Source organism: Taudactylus pleione, unplaced genomic scaffold (assembly GCF_031769625.1).
Source record: "Taudactylus pleione unplaced genomic scaffold, aTauple2 ptg000266l, whole genome shotgun sequence".
Classification (NCBI taxonomy): Eukaryota; Metazoa; Chordata; class Amphibia; order Anura; family Myobatrachidae; genus Taudactylus; species Taudactylus pleione.
In genome coordinates, this window is record NW_028284668.1 from 1,533,123 (window position 1) to 1,553,484 (window position 20,362).

Below are 20,362 nucleotides of genomic sequence, written 5' to 3' on the forward strand. Positions count from 1 at the left end.
GACAGCAAGGCAGGCGATGTCACGGCAAGGCATAAGCACGCCCACTATGTCTTGGCGTGTGATCGCCCTGTGTATGCAGACGCACACCAGTCTGTCTTAAAACGCCCACTTGTGCGCGTTATTTCCAGGAAGTGTATGCAACCATCGGTACATCAGGTACCATCGAAAGTGAACGCAGCGCTTGTGGTTGACTATACCCTACTGCAAGCACTGTGATCACTTCAGTGTGAAAAACAACCATGTGACGTCACTCACTCTGCTGGGCTGTCTATGCGCAGCGAGAGAACGCTTCCCGATCTCTTGCACTGGTTCGCACATTGCAATGGGTACGTATGCTCACAATGCGAAAATCGCTAACTACGAGCAAAAGCATCCTAGCAAGCGGGTCTGAATCAGGTCCATAGATCAATCTATGTTCCCATAAAGGTTTCTTTTCTCTGTGTTCACCAATTTTTGTAGTAGTTACGGAAATCTCCTTGTTTGAGAGATAACCAGAAATAGACTTAAAGTTATCTCCTTTCTACTGTTCACATAAACTGTAGTCTCTCCCGTTTTACATAATTTATTAGGATGTGCCACCATATGGGAGAAATGAAAAAAAAAACAATCATGCAGCATCAAAGTAAAAAACTATTTAACTGTACCAGAAAACTGAAACTTAATATAAAAAAAGTTTCTGTTACATTGTTTTTATAAGATATGCACAATGAGTGAGCTTCGTACCAAGGGAGGTGGAGGTCAGTGGTATAGCGATACCAGTATCCTCCACCTCCCTTGGCAAGCCCAGGAGTGGATGTACAGCCTGCAGCCGCCCAACTCTCTCTTCTCCGCTTTGTCAAGATGTGCTGCTAGGATTGTCTAATCCTAGTTATATATTCCTCCGGTCCCATATCACTTGGTTTGTTCCATTCACAGGTACAACTTACACATTGCTGTTTCTATGTACTTTAATTACACCTGCGGGTGCCTTGAGTAAACTTATAAAGCGCTCCATTTATACATTCATACTAAACATATCGGAGCAGATATACAGCATTATAGTAAAACATTGGCCATACAAACATATACATGCATGTCCTCAAATTAACATCTGATTTGTCAAAAAGCCGATTAGTAAATATAAAATCTTAACTACTAAAAATATGGAAATAAATGTGTCTTGGATACATACTGTACTATCGATTGCGGGTAAGTATTAAAAAGGTTTTCCCATAAATTGTATATATGTATATTCATATATTAGTAGGCACAATTGGTGATAAAATTAAATGGGGTTTGGTACAGGATCTCGGTGATCAGGATGCCGGCGGTCAGAATACCGGCAGCGCCATCCTGACACCTGTTGGTAAGTAACCTAAGCTTAACCCTAACCCACTCCCCCGCAGCTTAACCCTCACCCAGCGCAGCCTAACCTTCCCCGCCTGCAGCCTAACTCTAACCCTCCCCCCAACCCTAATACTTATCGTCTGGATGCTGGCAGTCGGGATTCTGTCGACGGTATTCTGAGTACCAGGATCCTGACTGCCAGGATGCTAACTACATCCTAACTAAATGGTACATATGCATCATTTAAAATTATATCAGACTAGCAATAAGTACTAGGCTGGAACATCCTAGTGCAGACAAAATAAAACCCAAATAATAAAATGGGAAAGAAATCAAAGACAAAAAATACATATATTAGTGTATATAAAACAAATTGACCTGCGTAGAATATAAACATCATGGAATTAAACTAAAGAAATCCTTTAATCTCAAACTCCATATTTACTTTGGGCCCTTTAATTCCATCGATCAGTTTAGGAATTCCTGACCCTCCTGTATGTTCTCACAGTTATAAAGTGTTACTTTCTTGTTGTCCTCAAAATGGTTGTTTCCTGGTTAATAAGGGGAATCACAATATTGTTATAAAGCAAAATATATTGTTCGGGAGAGGGGGATGGGTTGGTGTTGAAACCACTTAAAATATCAGGTGCCTATGAAGCACCACTGTGCGTACTAAATAGACAATCAGGCTCAAGTGGATACAACGATTAATCTTTTCTCAGATAGTGCATCATTGTGTGTGTGTGTATAAAATATATGAAGAATCAATTCTGAAATATGTACTGTAAGATGCATGGGCCTGATTCAGATTTGGTAATAGAGTAAACAAGAGCAAGTAACAGAGTAAACAAGAGCAAGTAACTTTGCACCTGGGCAAAACCATGTTGCACTGCAGGTGGGGCAGATTTAAAATGTGCAGAGAGATTTCGACTTGGATGGGGCGTGTCCAAACTGAAATCTAAATCCAGTGTAAAAGCTGACCAGCATTTGTGGGCTATGCATGCAAAAGCAGCCAGTATTTACCCAACATGCAAAAAAAATGTGCACCCTTTGTTTTGCAACATGGTTTGTCAAGGTACACAGTTAAGGGGCCCATACACTAGCGATGGATCGCCACGTTCCTGTGATCCTCCAACCTGGCTTCTCTGGATCGGTGAAATCCAATCGGTGAAATTTAACATTAGGGATTTCCCGATCCTCAGACGGATCGCAGAACGTCGATGGCCGAAGCTCGGCATTTCCGACCAGCGGATCGGCATTTCAGATCCCATCGCAGGGCAATCCGTCGCATAGTGTTTGGGGGCCTTTACTTGCTCTGTCTTACTCTAAATCTGAATCAGACCCTATGTCAATATATGGCAGAACTCTCAGGCAGAGAAGTACACGTCCTGTTCCGCAGTGCGCACATAGGGATAGCTTTCCCAATCTCCCAGAATTCCAATTTCAAAAGTAGCCGATTATGTTGTAAAATAGAATTTTAAGAAACCGATAATAAAGAAAATTCAATGGAAATAATTATCAAGAATTGGTTATAACAATACTTATCTGCCCATGGCTGTGGAGAACTGCTCCTGGTTGTGGTAGTGTTGTACAGGAGCTGTATCCATAGATGGTAGACACAGCCATGGCCCACAGAATGTGTATGAGAGGGTTACTCTGTGGAACAAGGAGGTAAATCCTAACGAGTGTTGATAATGTTAATGGGCTTGATTCATAGGTGGATGCAGTTGCATTCCCAACTGCGATTTCAACGCAGGGAGCAAACCAGTTTCCCTGGCCCCAATACATTTGAACCACACTAGGGGGCTGATGCAGAGTTGAACCATACATCCTCCTAACCAAACTGATTTTGGTGGTACAATACCTTTTTTTGTTTTGTCTTGGGGTCACAATCAGGACTGCATTGTCCCATTCAGTTGGGAGGGATGACCATATCAGAGCAACAATGAATGGGTACTGCACGCATCTATCTGTCGTGCAAGCAGCAGAGAAAAGTCATTGCAATGGGACAGCCTAGCATGTACACCCCCTCAGTAGTGAGGATGTCATGGCACACTTTTTAGTGCTTAGCATGCCCCAGTGACTCTATGGCACGCCCCCTGTCCCTGACAATATGTTTGTAGGTATGGTTGAACACAAGTCAGTTTTGTGGATGTATCTTGTGTGTTTTTGCAATGCAGACATGATTAAGACGAGTACACATCTTCGGGCATATGCAACTCAGTCACATCTAATATAATCTGTGCATGTAAAGCAGGTGTAATTGCGATTAACTTGCATCAATATTGTAAATGTGGACCCAGAATTATCTTGCAAGTAGGTTTTAATGCCATAATTGACCTTTTTGTGTACTGCATTACACTTCAGTGCATACTTAACTTACAATCTGACAATCTTACATTTAAAAAATGACTTTACATGGGAGTAGCGGGATGTAGTTATCAGACCAGGGGACGGTATGCCGCTGGTCTGAATCCCAATGCTGAAAGTCCGACACGGGACTTAAGAGAGGTTTCGAAATACCGACGTCTATCTTAATACCGACGCTGGAACACAGACAGACGCCAGCCCGAACCAGGTAAGTCCAGGGCGTCTTAGCTGTTAGCTGCGGGGAGGAGGGTTAGGTTTAGGTAGCATAGCGGGATTAGCTTTAGGTTTTGGGGAGGGGAGGGGAGGTTAGGATTAGGCACTCTGAGACGGGGGGTTAGGATTAGGCACCACTGGGTAGGGAGGTTAGGTTTAGGCACTAATGGGGAGTTAGGGTGCGGAGTGGGGAGGCTTAGGCTACAAGAAAGGAGGGTTAAGGGGAGAAGGGGGAGGGTAAGTATACTTACCCGACCCCTGTTGGGATACCAATCAGGATGCTGCTGTTGGTATTTTGACAGGCGGCATTACATACCAATTATGGGAGTAGCATACTGTAGGCATATTTATAATGGGTGCAGGGAATGCACATGGGGCCCTACGTATACTTACCTTGTGCTGTCAAATGAGTCCCTCCTCCTCCACAGCGTTATCTTCCAAGTGACATCTTTGGGAAAATGGTGCCGTGCAGTGAAAGCGAAGACTCTGGCACAGTGCCAGGCTCTATGCTCCCTTGTGCGCATGTGCCATCTTTCTGAATGTCTCTGGGAAGATAGTGCGACAGAGGAGGAGGGACTCGCTTGCCGGCACAAGGTTAGATGTGCGGCTGAGCGGGGAAAGCCTGCTGCTCAGAGAAGGGGGGACCATGAATATGCCTCTGGAGAGTAATATTGACTTAAGGGGCCCATACATATGAGACTGATTGCCACAATTTGTTGGATTTTCCTGATTTGCTGATCCTATCAAAAATGAACAGGATCAGCAAATCTTGAAATTTGAAAATACAGAATTTTGCCTGATTCCTAGACGGATCGCCGATCATCGATGCGGTTTAGAGTGCCAATCGGATTGCCGTCGGGCAGAGCTGTAACTAGACTTTTTGGTGCCCTGTACCAGAGAGAGCATTGCCCCCCCCCCCCTTTTAAATAGGGAAACAAGATAGTGCACCTGAAAAGGGGCCATGGCATCATGGGGAAGGGCCAGGGAAGAGATAGGGGAGGCCAGGAGATGCTGGGGATAAAAGAAGAGGAAGCTACAAGTGAGAATGATAATAAACCGGAAAATTGACAGGCCCAAACAGCGCCCCCTGCCCTGTGGTGCCCTGGCACAGGTTGCACCACCCTAGTTACGGCCCTGCCGTCGGGGGGCGTACTCTATAATTTGACTTGTTTTTATACCAACTTCACACTGGGGAAAATTCAATTAGCCACAATAAGTCACTTTTTGCGAAAAAACGGCTGATTGTGCGAATAAATACTTATCGTGCAATCTAATTAGCTATGGTTTTTCGCGGGTGTAAATTTTCCATAGCATTTAACGTGAATTAGTTATCATCACCTCCTGAGTCCTGAGCAGGTGCAAAGATGGGTAAAATCCCTATTTTAAGGTAAAAATGTCAAGACTTGGTTCAGAATCACTGCGACATCCTCCTTAATGAATAATTAGGCAAAAAGGTTTTTTAATCAGCTTAATTTGGCCAATAAGGGCATTTTTGGGTGGAAATGTGCAAAATGCAGGAAAATAGGTTAATTGATGTGGAATATGGATATGAGGGTGCTATATGAATTGGACAAGTGTTTTTAAGATTGCATTAGTGATGGGTGTTAGACATATTTTGAAGTTTATTTTTAATTGTCTTTAAATGACACTAATATATACTTATAGGCATATTGCATCCCCAATTTAAGTATAACATGTATTTTGGAAAAAAAAACACTTGCTTTCCATCATAATTTGACTGTTTTAGAAAAATGCATATAACAGCCATTTCACACAATTTAATAACCCAAAAAACTTTTATTAGGGCAGCTAATACACTTCTATACTGTTATCCTATAGCACTTTGCCTTTTTTTGGGGTACTGGTAGATTTCCCCTCTTTCACCTACTTATCGCTGGTAAAATCAGCAAGAATTATCACGCAAATGCTGCGTCGCATCTTTTGCAATTGAATTGCGCTCAAAATGGTAGTGCGCATAGTCACGATAATCAAAATTATCGCATGATAGGTGCGATAACTTAACTTGTCATGCGTTATCGCTTTATAGTGGCTGCATTCCCCCCTTAATAGCTTTGTTACGTTTTAATTACTTTATAAATGGCAAGTTGCCCATTTTCAGCTGCAGTTATCAGCAGTGTAAAATTACTGAATTTATTTTTAGGATTCTTGTCTGTTGTGGGATGTTACAAAGTGATTTTCTGCTTCTGTCAATTGCTGTTGAATATCACTAATTTAAATATTCAGCATTATGCTATTGGACATGCAAAGATAAAACGCTGCTACAAATCGCTCCTTGCCTGCAGTAAATATGCTCTGTATGCCAGGTTATTGTTAGATACCATTGATTTTAACATAGCTGCATTTTCCATTTTTACTGTTTACGCTATCTGTAGTGACTGACAGCAAATCCCTATTAGAAAACTACTGGTGTGACATCCTCCAACTACATTGCATGTATATGGGAATATTTCTCCAGCAATTTTTACCTGTAAATTTTCAAAACAAAAATGGCTGTTAACAAAGACCATTGTGATCCAAAAATGCTGGTGACAAAGCAAACAGTGGTTATGTTTCCCTGATTATGTTTGTAACTGTGGCCCCTATACATTCCGCATTTAAATTGCGATTGTAGTGTGATATTTTCGACTAAATTCACATTGCGAATTTAGGAAATGTCGCTTGGATGTACTAACAACCGCATGCAGGGACAGAGCCTGCCATAAAGCTCTGTCCCTGCGAATCCCCTCAGAAGACTTCTCATGGTATTTTTCTCCCTCCCGTGGCCCCTGTGACAGTCACTGTATTAAAGGAATACCTTAGTATGGGGGTCATACTGTAAACCAACTCCAGCATGGGCTGAAGCAGGGGCGGTTTGGGAATTTAAAGACGCCCTGGAAAAAATCATGAAAGTGGCCCTATGTGTACGTGCCGAAGGCGCGCAACTGAAAGTGGGTGTGGCCTTGTGGCAAGGGGTGTGGCCACGTGTGAAATGCTATGCCAGCAAGTTACTCTCCTTGTTTTCATTATGCTGTGGGCATGCCCACCGCTCCGGGAGCTGATGGATATGCTCCCAGTCCCTCTCTCCAGTGAATTAACACAGCATGTGAATAAGTATTTTCTTACCTATATGATTTATTTTCAACAAGGAAGAAATTGATCATCCCTTGACAGGCAATGTCTTGAGTCAGTATTCACTATTCATGCAGGAGATCACATGGTCCGGAAGCTGCCTGTTAGCTTTGGAATAAAGCCAATGTCATCAACATGCAACAGAGGTTCTCTCCTGTACCAATCCCCCAGTATCTCGACAGCATCATCCCTCTGTCACTCTCCAATACCATCCACCTGGATCTCTCCAATACATCCCACTGTCCAGCTCCAGCTCCCCGGGCCATCTCCTCTGTGCTCCCAGTGTCAACCCTCTCCCCACATCACAGCACAGCAAAACCCTCACAGCACTGCTCATAGCCCCCTTCAGCACAGCCCTCCTCATCACAGTCCCCCTCATAGCACAGCCTCTCACACCACAGCCCTCCTCACCACAGCCCCTCACATCACAGCCCCCCACAACACAGCCTCTCACATCACAGGCCCTCAAATGTGATGTGAAGGGCTGCTTGTCATGCAAGAAAGCAGTGACGAGTTTATGGGGGGCAGGGCCACAGGTGACAAGCGGCCCCACAGACCAATCGGTCCACTGGGAATATTCCCGCTGAAGGTAATGGCCAATCCACCCCTTGGCTGAGGTCTCTAAAGTGACCAGGAACTTCTCACAAAGACTACCACTGGGGCTATTTTCAGCACCCTTGTTGCCTACTCCTATGGCTCAGCTCCATGGTCCCTGTATAATGTATAAAAACCTATTATATAAATAAAGTACAATAAAAAGTAAACAAATCTGATTTAAAAAAAAAAAAAAAATGTATGTTTAATTAAACAAAATACTCCCTGATATACTTCTACAACGTAATCCAATGGGAATTTTTAAATCTTTACACCAATGGTATTCTTGCAATTTTGAATTCAAAAGCAAATGCATTTAATTTGTAATCCAATAAGGAGTGACACACCAGAACCAAAGTGAAATGTGCTTAATTTATAATCCAGAACAGGAATTCTAACAATATTTTATTCCTTAATACAAATGTTTACCTAAGGAAGATCTGTCTCCAATGAGAGCCCCACCACAAAATGACTGGACTCCATTCACTACCTGCTTTGATCACATATAAATAAAAATTAATTAAATCTCTATTAAAGTGGAGAGGAGGGGGGGATGATGATCAGTGTTAAATTGCTCCATTGATGTCTGTGATGCATTTGTTTCTATGGTCCATTAATTTTAGAGGAGCTTTAACAAAATATAGAAACTCAGTTGGATGGGCTACACAAATCAGTGGGAGCTATATAAAAATATAACACAATATTGTTTAAACAGGTTGTATAAACCGCCCTAGCGGGTATGTTCAGAATGCCTTCCCATAGGCCTAAATGGAATACTGTTAATTTGCTGCAGTGCCCGTCTATGCACATACTGGCCAATGGAGGTAGCCCCGGCATTGCAAGCTTGATTTAGTAACTGTAATGGATGCAAAGCAAAATGTGTAATGTTCATGGATGTGATTTGCCATTTGGGAACTGCTAATTGCATCCATCATATTGAAATGAATTATCCCCAAGTGTTTTGACATGCTGTGAATGCATTGCAAACTAGAACAAGTAGTGGACAAAAATATGCAACACAACAGAATGCAAACGCAAGTGCATAAAAAAATGGGTATTGTAGGATTTAATAGAATGGATTCTGTTTTACATGTTGTGCATCACATGGTCAATATAAACAAAAGTCAGCATAAATGCGTAGTGAGTAACCGATCTTATGGAGTCCCATGGGACCTGATTATTTTACTATGTCTGCTGGATCTTCCCAATGTCACACTTACATTTGTGGACAATCAGGATACCAACCTAGCCATTGAGCTATCAGACCAAACTTCCTGATTCACCATATGCATCTATATTCACTGGCAGTATGTGTTCTTACTACTTATTGTAGGGTAATATGAAGTACCTGTAGTGCCACAATAGAAACAATGCACACATGGGTATTAAGCAGCACAGACGGTATAATGGTTAGCATTACTGCCTCACAGCACTGAGGTCGTTGGTTCGATACCCACTACGGCCCTAACTGTGTGGAGTTTGTATATTCTCCCTGTGCTTGCGTGGGTTTCCTCCGGGTGCTCCGGTTTCCTCCCACACTCCAAAAATAATTGGCTCCTAACAAAAATTACCCCTAGTGTGTATGTGGTAGGTAATATAGAGTGTAAACTCCACTGGGGCAGGGACTGATGTAAATGGCTGAATATTCTATGTACAGCGCTGCGGAATATATGTGCGCTATATAAATAACTGGTAATAAAAATAATAATTAAGCAGAGGGTTCATATGAGATGAAAGAAAAATGTGCATAATATGATGTTTCAGAGACCACACTTCTTTAGATATTATGCACAATTTCCAATAACCTCAGAATGCTATTAAAATGCTGTATAACTGTCAGTTAAAAGGGGCAGTGTGGTCCTTGAAATGTTAATCTATGTACTAGTTCATCCTGGAGGATAAAGGTGAAGGCTTAAGTCCTATTTTGTGCAATTTTTATGGTTATATGTGCAAAACAGACCTACAGTATGGGGTCTCAATTTCAAATATATCCATTATACTATATATACTGTAAGAATTCTTCAGATACAATTTATATTAGTGTTTAGAATCTTTGTAGGACTGGATGTATGGATTAATCTGGCACCCACCTCTACCTCCCATGCCTGCCAATATACAGTATGGTTTTAAGTAACCAGGGCTGAAACTATTTGTACTAGTTATTCCAAACCTAATGACATGGGCTATGTAATATGGTGGTGAGAGACAGGCTAGTGAAGGAAACCAGATAAACTTGGACACTTGAAAATTAAAAGCTTGAAGGTAAAGGATTAGATTATCTCTTGTACCACTAGATGTAGGCTATAGTACACATATTTTACACATGAAACAAAAAAAACAGACTGTCTCAGGTCTCATACCCACTATCTTTTTTGCATTAAGAAAACATGAATCAAAACGTATGTAAATGCAGACTTGTGCATTGGATTCTTTTTAGGAAGCCATATTTAAAAAAATCTTAATATATAAAAACAAATGTCCTGATTCACTGACTCATTAATGCCAAGCCCAAAACCCTGGACCTAGAAACATGAGATGCAGAGAGTATATTCCTTCCATAACCTAAGTACCTTCAAGGCAGGGGTTTTTCAAAATTCGACTCTTAAGGGGATAAAAAAGAGATAAAATGTTTCCTCCACCTGTGCAATGTCCTGCCTGACTGACTTATCAACGCCCAGCCAAGCCCCTGGACCTAGAAACATGATATTTGGGGATTATGGACCTCATTCAGACCCGCTCGCAAGCGGGTCGATGCTTGGCTGTGCGCACTGCGCGTGCACAAGCCCCGGAGTGCGAGAGAAATTCTCTTGCTCTGGGGCTCACTACAAAAGGGGCGACTGTGGATGTTGATCGACAGCTTGCCCCGTTCTGTAGGCGTGGCGGGGGTGGGTTTTCACAAACTGAGGCGTTCCCAAGCGAACGCTTGCCGTTTGTGTGCGGCCAAACTGACATCACCAGTGATGTCGGTGGGAGAGCTTCCGGCTCTATTAGAGCCGAAAGCTCTCTGGGGCTTGCGGCAGCCGAGACCCTACCTCAAGGGTCTCGCCGCAAGCCCCGATGGTTGCGATGGTCTTGACCATCGCGACCATCATCCTGGTCGCTCGTTAAAGCTGTGGGTGGTAACCCACAGCCTAGCAAGTGGCCAGGAGGCCGGATCATTTTTAAGATGCGGCCACCCTCATTCAGAGCGAGCGCTCGCATTTTGCGAACGGCTCTGAATGAGGTCCTATATTCCTTCCATGATCTAAGAAACCACTAAGCAGGAATTTTTTTTAAATTTGACTCCTAAGAGGCTGAAAAGGGGTAAAATTTTTCCTCTCGGCTGAGGTGGTTGGGTGACAAAGCAACATGACCCAAGTGCTGCGGGACTGTAAGAACATTGTTTGCGATGAATGGCGGCTCCAGAGGTGGGGCTGCAGCACAGTCCAATAATCAAATAGAGGAGACACACCAACTGCCAGTGATGTTTGGCAGCATTTGGGGTGCCAGTTGGTGTGGCTCTCCTATTTGAATATAGGACTGCCCTGCAGCTCCACCTCTGGAGTCGCCACTGCTGAGGACTTAACACTGACTAGGTTTTTTCTTTTTAGAAAATTCACTTGATTTGTATTTGGATATTGAAAAGTTACCATCATTTGGATCACAATAAGGTTCTTCACTTGATTTGTGATTTGGATTTCAAACACGGCAATTGAGATTTTGAATGTTAATGGGGGGACGGTGCCTCACACCATTGTCCCCATCACAGTAAAAGGAGCCTGCCTGTTGTGGTCCCTCTCCTATCTCATGTATGGCACCCAGCTAGTGGTTAGGAAGGTGTATGAGCTAATTGTGAGGCATGTGGTGGACAACTGGGAGGACTTCTCCATCATGTACCATGACAGCGAGGGGGACAACTATACCAACGCCGCTGAGTACCTCCTTAACATTTCACAACCCTTTATGCGAACTGGTGGTGGCTGGACAACTGTTTGAGTCAGTCTTCGTGGTTTACCGCAATGGTGAGCCCTATGATAGTTTTGGTGCTGAACTTTTCCCCGTGAGGCTACACTCTTTGCAGGACTTCTCTAAGGGCCTTTGTAATGCGAACCGGCCACCTCAAAAGGTGTCCGCCATGTCACCCATCCCTCAACCAGACTCCGCCTCACACCTCTCACAGGCATCACCAAGTTCCTGACAAACGTTATGCCAGATACACAGATGCTAAAAGGAAGCAACTTCAGAATACAGCAAGGAAAAAGGCACAGAGTAATCATGCGGTGCACCGTGCTGTGGTGGCCAAGTACCAACAAAATAATCTCAAGGTAAACAGAGCACCAGTGGCCAGGTACCAGCAAGATCACCCCGAGGTGCACAGAGCAGCATAGTCTCAATATGAACAAAACAATCCTGGAAGAGGAGTAGAAAGGCAAGCACTTGGAAGGTCAAGGCTCACTCAGGCATGGCATATGAGGCAGAAATCCTTGTAGACCTGAGTACCATAAGCCACAAGTGCCAGTGCTGCAATGCCCTTAAGTGGAAGGAGGAGGCCCTCGGCATGTTCTGCACCGCTGGCAAGGTGCAGCTCCTGTCCTTCAAACCTCTGCCCAAGTCTCTCTGCTAATGGACAGCCACCTCGAGCATGTTCACTTCATGGACTGTGGGCCTGATTCAGCAACGATTGCAACTGCGATTACGCACGCAAACAGGCGATTGTTGCATTCCGTGCATGCATTGCAGTGCGCAAACACCACTGCAATCGGGATTGCGAACGCAGTGACTACATAGACCCATAGCAGAGAGATTGACAGGAAGTACCGTTTGGTGGTGGTGACGGGGAGGGGGGGGAGAAGGTGGTCAGAGAAAGGCAGGCATGCCAGTGCGTTTGAACACCGTTGCAAGGGCGTACATAAATTAGCCATTGCGATGCCATACGCAGCTTGAGTACTCACTGCGTCCGATGAGGTTAGCAATTTCTGAGTAAGGTCAGAGCTTGTGCAAGTGTGCGTTAGGCTGCAATTGTACTCAATATTACCAATGTTTTCGCAGTTTTGCTAAGTATTACGTATGTGTGTAAGGTGAAGGGGGCGTCCTTATGTTAGGCTGCGTATGGCATTGCGATCCTTACAGTGAGACTGCATGCGTAATCGATATTGCGATCGCAGTTGCGATCCGTACTAAATCATGCCCTGTGTTAGGAAATACTATGGCTGTTTTCAAATGACATAATTCAGGGCCAAGCAGTTTTTAGAAGTCGGCTTTATGCCATCGTTCAAAGTTCACGGACAGTTGTATCACCTGGTAGGAGGTTTGCTGAATTAAGCATATAAGTTAAGTTAAAATGGGATGAAAGAAATGGAAATAGTAAATATTTAAGGTCTACCCGGGTCAAACTAGGCACATCAGCTAGTACAGTATGTAAGAAAAAGTTAAATAGGTTATGCCGAGAGATACTTTCACATAAATAGTGCAATCCAACCCCATTAATCTAGCTGAACCTTAAAATAGCTACAGTAGTTTTCCCTAGTAAAGGGAAACCAAATATGTGCACTTTTATAGATGTTACGCCTTATTGGTATATAGAAGCATATGTTTTTGGAAAAACTTTTTTTTTATTTACTTAGGGGTAAAGCAGGTGTGTGCAGTCACTGGAAGGTCTTTCTTTTTCATCATTGCCTACTCTTTCGGAATGGTTTGGAGAATACCGGGATTCCAAAGAGAGAAGGTAAGTCTCTTGGAAGGATAGTTGCTGTCTGCAAAAAGGAGAGGTTTGTGCCATGATAAAGCAAATTGAGAGGTGTCATCAAGTCATGCTTACCATTTCTATCCACACATCTCCTCATCCTCTAGAAGCAGTGTATGAAAAGTAGTCAAGTATGATATTGTAGCCAATAATTATAGATCTGCTATTGCCGCTATTTAGCATTAAAATGTCACTGGGGCTATGCTCAACTCCCTGGCAATGCTGGCATGCCCGAAATAAGAACAGACTTACCCTTTTCCGTCCAGTTGGGGTGTGTCTCAGGTCGCACGTGCATACTGGAAGCCCAGTTCTGGAGGAAGCTATCAAAGGATAGCCGTGGCACTGATACCCACAATGGTCATTGCAGGCTGCGATTAATCAGTCACTATTTGTGATCTAATGATTTAAGCAAATAAAATAATTGATGGATCCACTGTTTTCTAACTATTATTAGCAATTATGGTTGCAATGGTAATAATATTGTTTAACATTATTAGCCCCACTATCAAATTTCTACAGGGACAACTCTTTGGAAAAGATGCTGTAGCTGTGTGTAAATTGGAGAATTGGAGGAGTCTCCTCCACAATAACTGACACTGCACATGCATAGACATAAAGCGTCACAGTAACCTTCCAGACCAAACTCTAAATATTACGCTTATTAGAGATTTACACATTTATTTATTACCAGTTATGTATATAGCACTGCTAGAGCCGAGCTCCCTGGCACAATTTTTTCTTTCCCAGAATCCGTTGTGAATCTGCAGTATCCTCTCATGACGGTGGGGAAAAGCAGCAAGATGCTGCAGCACATTGACTTCAGAATGCGCTGCATTCTGCTAGATAGCCGCATCTTCATTGGAACCTTCAAAGCATTTGACAAACATATGAATCTTATACTCCGTGACTGTGATGAGTTCAGGAAGAGCAAGCCCAAGAATTCTAAAAAGCCAAAGCGTGAAGAGGGTTCTCGGCCTAGTTTTACTACGAGGGGAAAACCTGGTGTCGATAACCGTGTAGGGCCCACCCCCAAAAGATACTGGCATTGCCAGAGTACTTTTGGCTGGAGCTGCTGGAGGATCAGGTGTTGGTATAGCAGCTGGTAGAGGTGTTCCAGCTGGTGCTCCTATGTCACATGCACCTGCTGGTTTAGCCGGATCAGTTAGTGGTGTAGGAGGACCCTCTCAGCAGGTAATGATTCCTCAGAGCCAAGGTAACGTGGCTGCTGCAGCTGCCACAGCTTGAATTGCTGGAGCTCCAACACAGTACTCTGCCGGAGGTCGTGGGGGCCCACCCCCACCAGGTATGATGGGACCATCTCCAGGTATGAGACCACCTATGGACCCACCAATGGGTATTCCACAAGGCTGAGGAGGACCAATGGGAATGCCTCCACCTGGTATGAGGCCACCACCTCCTGGAATGAGAGGACCCCTGCCTCCAGGCAGACAGACAAGACCCTGAGTCGAGCTGCTCCCTTGCATCCATCTGCAATATTCCCCAACCTCCCTGTTTTCCATCGCGGGACTGTTCTGATTAATGTTTTGTAACATGTATTACATAGAATAATGTGATTGTGGTCTGAAGTACTAGTCTATTGCAGGAGATTGCTGTGAACTCTCCTGCATTAAGCTAGGTACACACTGGGTCGGATTCAGTGACAGACCCAATGGTGATTTTTACGCAGATTGAGTGATTGTTTGCTAATGCGCATGTGCGAATGCCGCAAACACGCAGTGATTGCATTGCGATCATGCACGCACAGAGAGTGACAGGTAGTCAGTGTTTGGGGGTGGTAATGGGGTGGTTAGAAAAACGCAGTTGTGTCTGACCATTTTAAGGCCGTTTTGTGGGCATGCATAAATTAGGTGAGCACAGACGGTGTAATGGTTAGCATTACTGCCTCACAGCACTGAGGTCGTGGGTTCGATTCCCACCATGGCCCTAACTGTGCAGAGTTTGTATATTCTCCCTGTGCTTGCGTGGGTTTCCTCCAGGTACTCCGGTTTCCTCCCACACTTCACAAATATACTGGTAGGTTAATTGGCTCCCACCAAAAATTAACCCTAGTTTGTATGTATGTGCGTGTACATGTGATAGGGAATATAGATTGTAAGCTCCCCTGAGGCAGGGACTGATGTGAGTGGCCAAATATGCTCTGTAAAGCGCTGCGGAATATGTGGGCGCTATATAAATAATTGGTAATAATAATAGTCATGGCGATCTCCTGTGCAGCATGAGAGCTCTCTAAGTGTCAAGAGAGCTCCAGTGTTTGCGGTTGGTCAGACTTGAATTACATGCTGCGTAACTGCCTGATATGCATCAATGGTGCCGATGATTACGCTGTTACATGTCATATGGATATGAGAAGGCAGCAGTGGGTGTCACAATGCTCAGATATGCTTTGGAAGGCATTAACATATATTAGCAACTGTGATCTGTGGGCCTGATACAGCTTGGATGCATACACATTGCAGTGCATGTGCGCGAACCAGTCTTTGCAATCGGGACTCAGTGGCGACGCAGACCCATCGCAGAGTGATTGACAGGAAGTGCTTTTTGTGGGTGGTGACGGGGGGATGGTCAGGTGGACGCATGTGTTCCAGCGCCTTTCAACTACGTTGCAGGGCGTGCATAAATTAGCCACTGCGATACTATGCGCAGCCTGTGGCCTCATAGCATGCGCTGAAGCAATTCCTGAGTAAGGTATGACCTGCCTTAACGTATGGGTCCGATGGTACTCTATTGTACCGATGTTTTCGCAGTCTTGCTAACCATTATGGATGTATGTGTAAGGTAAAGTGGGCGTCCTTATGTAGTGCTATGGCGGCATTGCGATCACAAAAGATTAGCTTCAAATCGCAATGAACTGCGTGCGTACGCTATATTGCGATCCGTAGTGAATCAGGCCCTGTGAGAGTAATCAGCTGTGTTTGCCTTACCGTCCATCCCTGAATCAGGCCCACTATGCGATCCGTCTTACGATATATCGTTCTGATGCTGTTTGGAAAGATATATTGTGCGGATCGTATACTGTGTACGGCTGATCGCACATGCACGCGGGTTGTTCATTGCATCATCCATCTACTGTGCTGCACAGCAGATGGGACGATACGATGAACGACGCCATGCTACTAAATGCACCATGGAACCACACATTGCACCGTTGTACACCACGTTGTGCAGTGTTTACAGATGGCGCGATGTATCGTTACACTACGTCGTCCCTTTGGCTGGGTACACAATCATATAGTGTGTACCTAGCTTTAGGCTATTGGTACAGCTGTGATACAAAAAACATGAAGAAACTGTAGTTTCTAAATAACTTTATGCAAAATGGGCTTCATAAATATGGCTCTAAATTAGGTTTGATTTCAAATAATCTGATTTTCAGGATCCATCGTGTAGACCCTACATGCAGACTTTGTTAGTAGTATGGTTAACTGAGCATAACTGGCTCATTTATTTTCTGTGAGTCACCTTAACATCTGTTTTATGTGTGGCCTATTGAGAACCACTCCTCTAGTTGTATGTTACAATTGACTCCTTTTTGCACAATCTGGTTTGGCTTGTTTTACGGTCACAATTTTCTTTTTTTTTTTTCGCTTTTCCCCCTAGATTTTGTAGCCACTCCCAGTTAGAGATTTCTCTTTTTCTCTCAATCTCTGTTTCCCTCTCTCTCTCTGATACTTTGAACATCATACTTGACTTACTTCATCTGTTTCTTTCCCTTCATAGTCATACACCTCCCAGTCTGTTTTCTCTCTCTCCCTCTTTGCCATGTGTAATGAGAGATGTGTCCCTTCTAGTCAGCCAGGCAGGAGAGGAAGGGGGAGGGGAAAGGAAGAGACAGGAGAGAGCTGGGACTCGCCAGTTTGGGAGGGGGAGGAAGGAGAGAGAGGAGTGGCAGAGCAGTGATAAATTACCCCTGGTGTCAGAAGGAGGAGCTTGATCCTGAAAGAGAGAACGAGAGAAAGGGAGCAAAGAAAGATAGGAAGAAAGGAAGGAAGGAAGGAGTCATACACAAGGACATACAAAGAAGAATATCTGAGAAACCTAAGCAATACTCCCTGAAGACTACATTGTGGGGTGTTAGAGAATCGCATCCTCTCCTCACGCTCTTTCTTGCTTCTCTCTCTGTTGGTTTATGGAGAAGAATAAAATGGTTTCGCAGGTAAGGCTGCAATATGTTTTTCCCTGTCCATATGAGTGCACTCATTCCCTCTTTATTGGTCTACAAACCCCCCCACCCCCTTCTTTCCTCTCCACCTCTCCCTTCCTTTGTGCTTCTGTCTTTGTTTCTGGCCATAATTAGTACCATGTGCGGGTTTTTCCACTCTGGAGTCTCCCATACTGCACATAGTAAAATAACATTCTATCCTATCCAACCATTGCTTACTAGTAGGTACTAAGATCTTTTTGTTATTATGCCATGGGTGTGTGTGTGTATATGTGTATGTAATATGTGTGTGTGTGTAATATATATATATATATATATATATATATATCTATATATCTATATCACACACACAAATGTGTAATGCTGACATTATATATATATATATATATATATATATATATATATATATCTGCATTATGTTTATCAGTTGATGGTCATTAGCATGGCTGATGATTCAATGTGTTGACATACACGTAATAATGTCTTCCATATTTGTGCTATGCTTTAACATCTATGCAAGCACCCTGTGTCTTTGCTATTGTCGCCAGTATTTAGCACTATGCTCGGTGTCGCTGTGATAATCTACATTCCGTCCATATACCTAGACTGGGGCATTCCCAGGGCATTGCAGATTGCGCAGGGAATCCTGCAGAAGGGTAGCTGCCTGATTTCCCTCTTATATATACCCATTATCAGGGAGTGTGTGTACGAATGGGAAGAGGAGGAGGAGGAGGAGGGGGGAGAGAGGGCACCAAATTGAAGGTGAAAACAATCAGGAGAGAGACAGCAGAGTGTGAGACAGCCATTCCGCTATGGGTGAATCAGGGAGGGGGATCAGGAGGATCCCTGCACCTTGTTGCAGTAGAGTGCTGCTGCTTTTGTTGCTGGGATAACCCTTCTCTTCAGGGCGAGGGGGGAGGGAGGTGACTTTGCACACCGCCATCTCACACGCTGCTTAGAAATGTTGATACATTGTTGTCAGATAAGCCTTTGGTCTCATTTGAATGTATACACAGATCGTACTCCATCTGGATTATATAAATAAAACGTTCTAAATTCAGATTGCTGTGGGACAGCCCGCCGCCTGCATTCTGATAAAGTAATCTACAACGTTATGACGCATGTATCCTACCTATATACTCACCAGAGCACTGTCATCTTTATTACACTATTATATATATATATATATATATATATATATATATATATATATATATATATATATATATATATATATATATATATAAATAAAATTTGTGCCTCTTGCCGAATGCATTCATTTTTGCATGATCATATATCTGTCTGGACTCTGACCTACTGTATGTCGCGCTGCTGTCTTGGACAATGCAGGGTTTCAGTGTAATATTTGGTAGTCGAGCTGGTTTAGCTGCTTCCAGACTGTACATGGGTGCAATGATTCCTTTTAGCTCAGTATTCCTCTGCCTTCACCTTTTAAGGATGTTTGCATGCCATACATTTACTACTTTGTTTTATATTTGATGAATCAGTAAGTTGAGTGCAGTATATTTTATGTGATATGGGGGGGAGACTATAATGTTTACATATGAGGACTGGAATGGATAAGGTCACTGTACATTTTGGTTATGAATGGGGGGCTTCATACTATGAGAAATAATGGTTTATCCTAACTGAGAACGTGTGCGTTGGTTATAGGCATTGGGGATCACTTTAAAGTGTAGTTAAGTTTGTATATAAATTAAGTAGACCTCTGATAGATAATATATATCTCTAATTATTTAGTGGTTATCATATCTGGTATATCTGCTCCATGTTAAAAGGCCTATGCATTAATAATCATGGCACTGACACTATTACAGAGGATATTTAAATTTTGAATGAAAATTAGCACACTGGTTTCCTTTTGCAATTCAACTCCAGTTTTTAGGTGCTTGTCTCTACAGCTGGGTAAACACTTAAGGATGTGTGTACCCAGCGGCACGACGGGCGACCGCACCGCCGATGGGCCAACATATGGGGCGCCAGGTATAAATTACCCAACCACCTGACATGTCGACACTAGCTGCATGGGGCCGTCAGCCGGATTGTCAGATTGGTTGTCGGTCGCATACAGCTCAAATGGGAGCGTGCTTGGTCATTAGTAGTGCATACACACTGGACAATGTGTTTGCCGGATCTGATTACATATTGGCTTGTGTTTCCAGCTTAAAACTCATAAATGAGGTAAATGATGTGGGACCCAAATGTATGTATATGTGTTGTATTGCTGGATAATGGGTTTTTGAACTTTTCAACATTTTACAAACTTTTACAAAAACAGTATAAAATTACATGAATCACATTTTCCTGTACTGTATAGACTTTAAGGGCTCTATGTACTACTAATCGTGGAACTGTCGCGATTATTATCTAGCTATATCGCAGGGGATCTTTTAATTTTTAATGTGAATATCTCTGCTATCTACAGAGGGGAACGCGCAGGGACAGAGGTTGCGAGTTATATCCCCAGCAATTTGTAAAAGTCTTTCACAAAACTGAGGGACTTCTCCAGGGGAAGTGGACACTGCATGTGCGCATACTGTCAGCTTCCGGAGCCGGCTGGGGGCTGGGAGAGAGATTGAAAGATCTCTCTTCTGCTCGCAAGCCTCCATATGCTTAAAGCCGGTTTCACACCAGGGTCAAACTCCGAAAAGCTTTGCTTTTTGGATTTTGGTACATAGGGGTCAGCCCGTAGTCCCCATTGGTAATAATGGTGATTGCGATCTGAAGTGCTAAATAGCACTTTGCCGGAGATTTTAATGAAATCTGCATTGTGCCATTAGGTACAATACATAAAGTTTCTGCATAAT

The 20,362-nt window shown here is 43.4% G+C and overlaps 1 protein-coding gene, 1 long non-coding RNA gene and 1 pseudogene across 11 annotated transcripts in view; 2 read left to right on the top strand and 1 right to left on the bottom strand.

Annotated features, from left to right (window-relative positions):
- Positions 1-17,295, bottom strand: part of LOC148513932 (uncharacterized) — a 78,620-nt gene extending 61,325 nt beyond the window's left edge. The window contains exon 1 of the long non-coding RNA XR_015880128.1: positions 17,068-17,295. This is a non-coding gene — a long non-coding RNA (uncharacterized LOC148513932). The remainder of the gene's footprint in view (positions 1-17,067) is intronic.
- RBFOX2 (RNA binding fox-1 homolog 2) overlaps positions 1-20,362 on the top strand; it is a 234,797-nt gene that overhangs the window by 18,064 nt on the left and 196,371 nt on the right. Inside the window, exon 1 of one of the 10 annotated variants that reach the window (XM_088481209.1) lies at positions 13,249-13,336. The exons of 8 other annotated variants lie outside the window; for them this stretch is intronic. In XM_088481209.1, the coding sequence (XP_088337335.1) occupies positions 13,301-13,336 (36 nt within the window). In that variant the 5' untranslated portion in view covers positions 13,249-13,300. Of the gene's footprint in view, positions 1-13,248; positions 13,337-17,238; positions 17,529-20,362 lie in introns of those variants that run through there. One more of the 10 variants, XM_088481210.1, reaches the window with a different exon arrangement.
- LOC148513934 (small nuclear ribonucleoprotein-associated protein B' pseudogene) lies at positions 14,131-14,818 on the top strand (annotated as a pseudogene).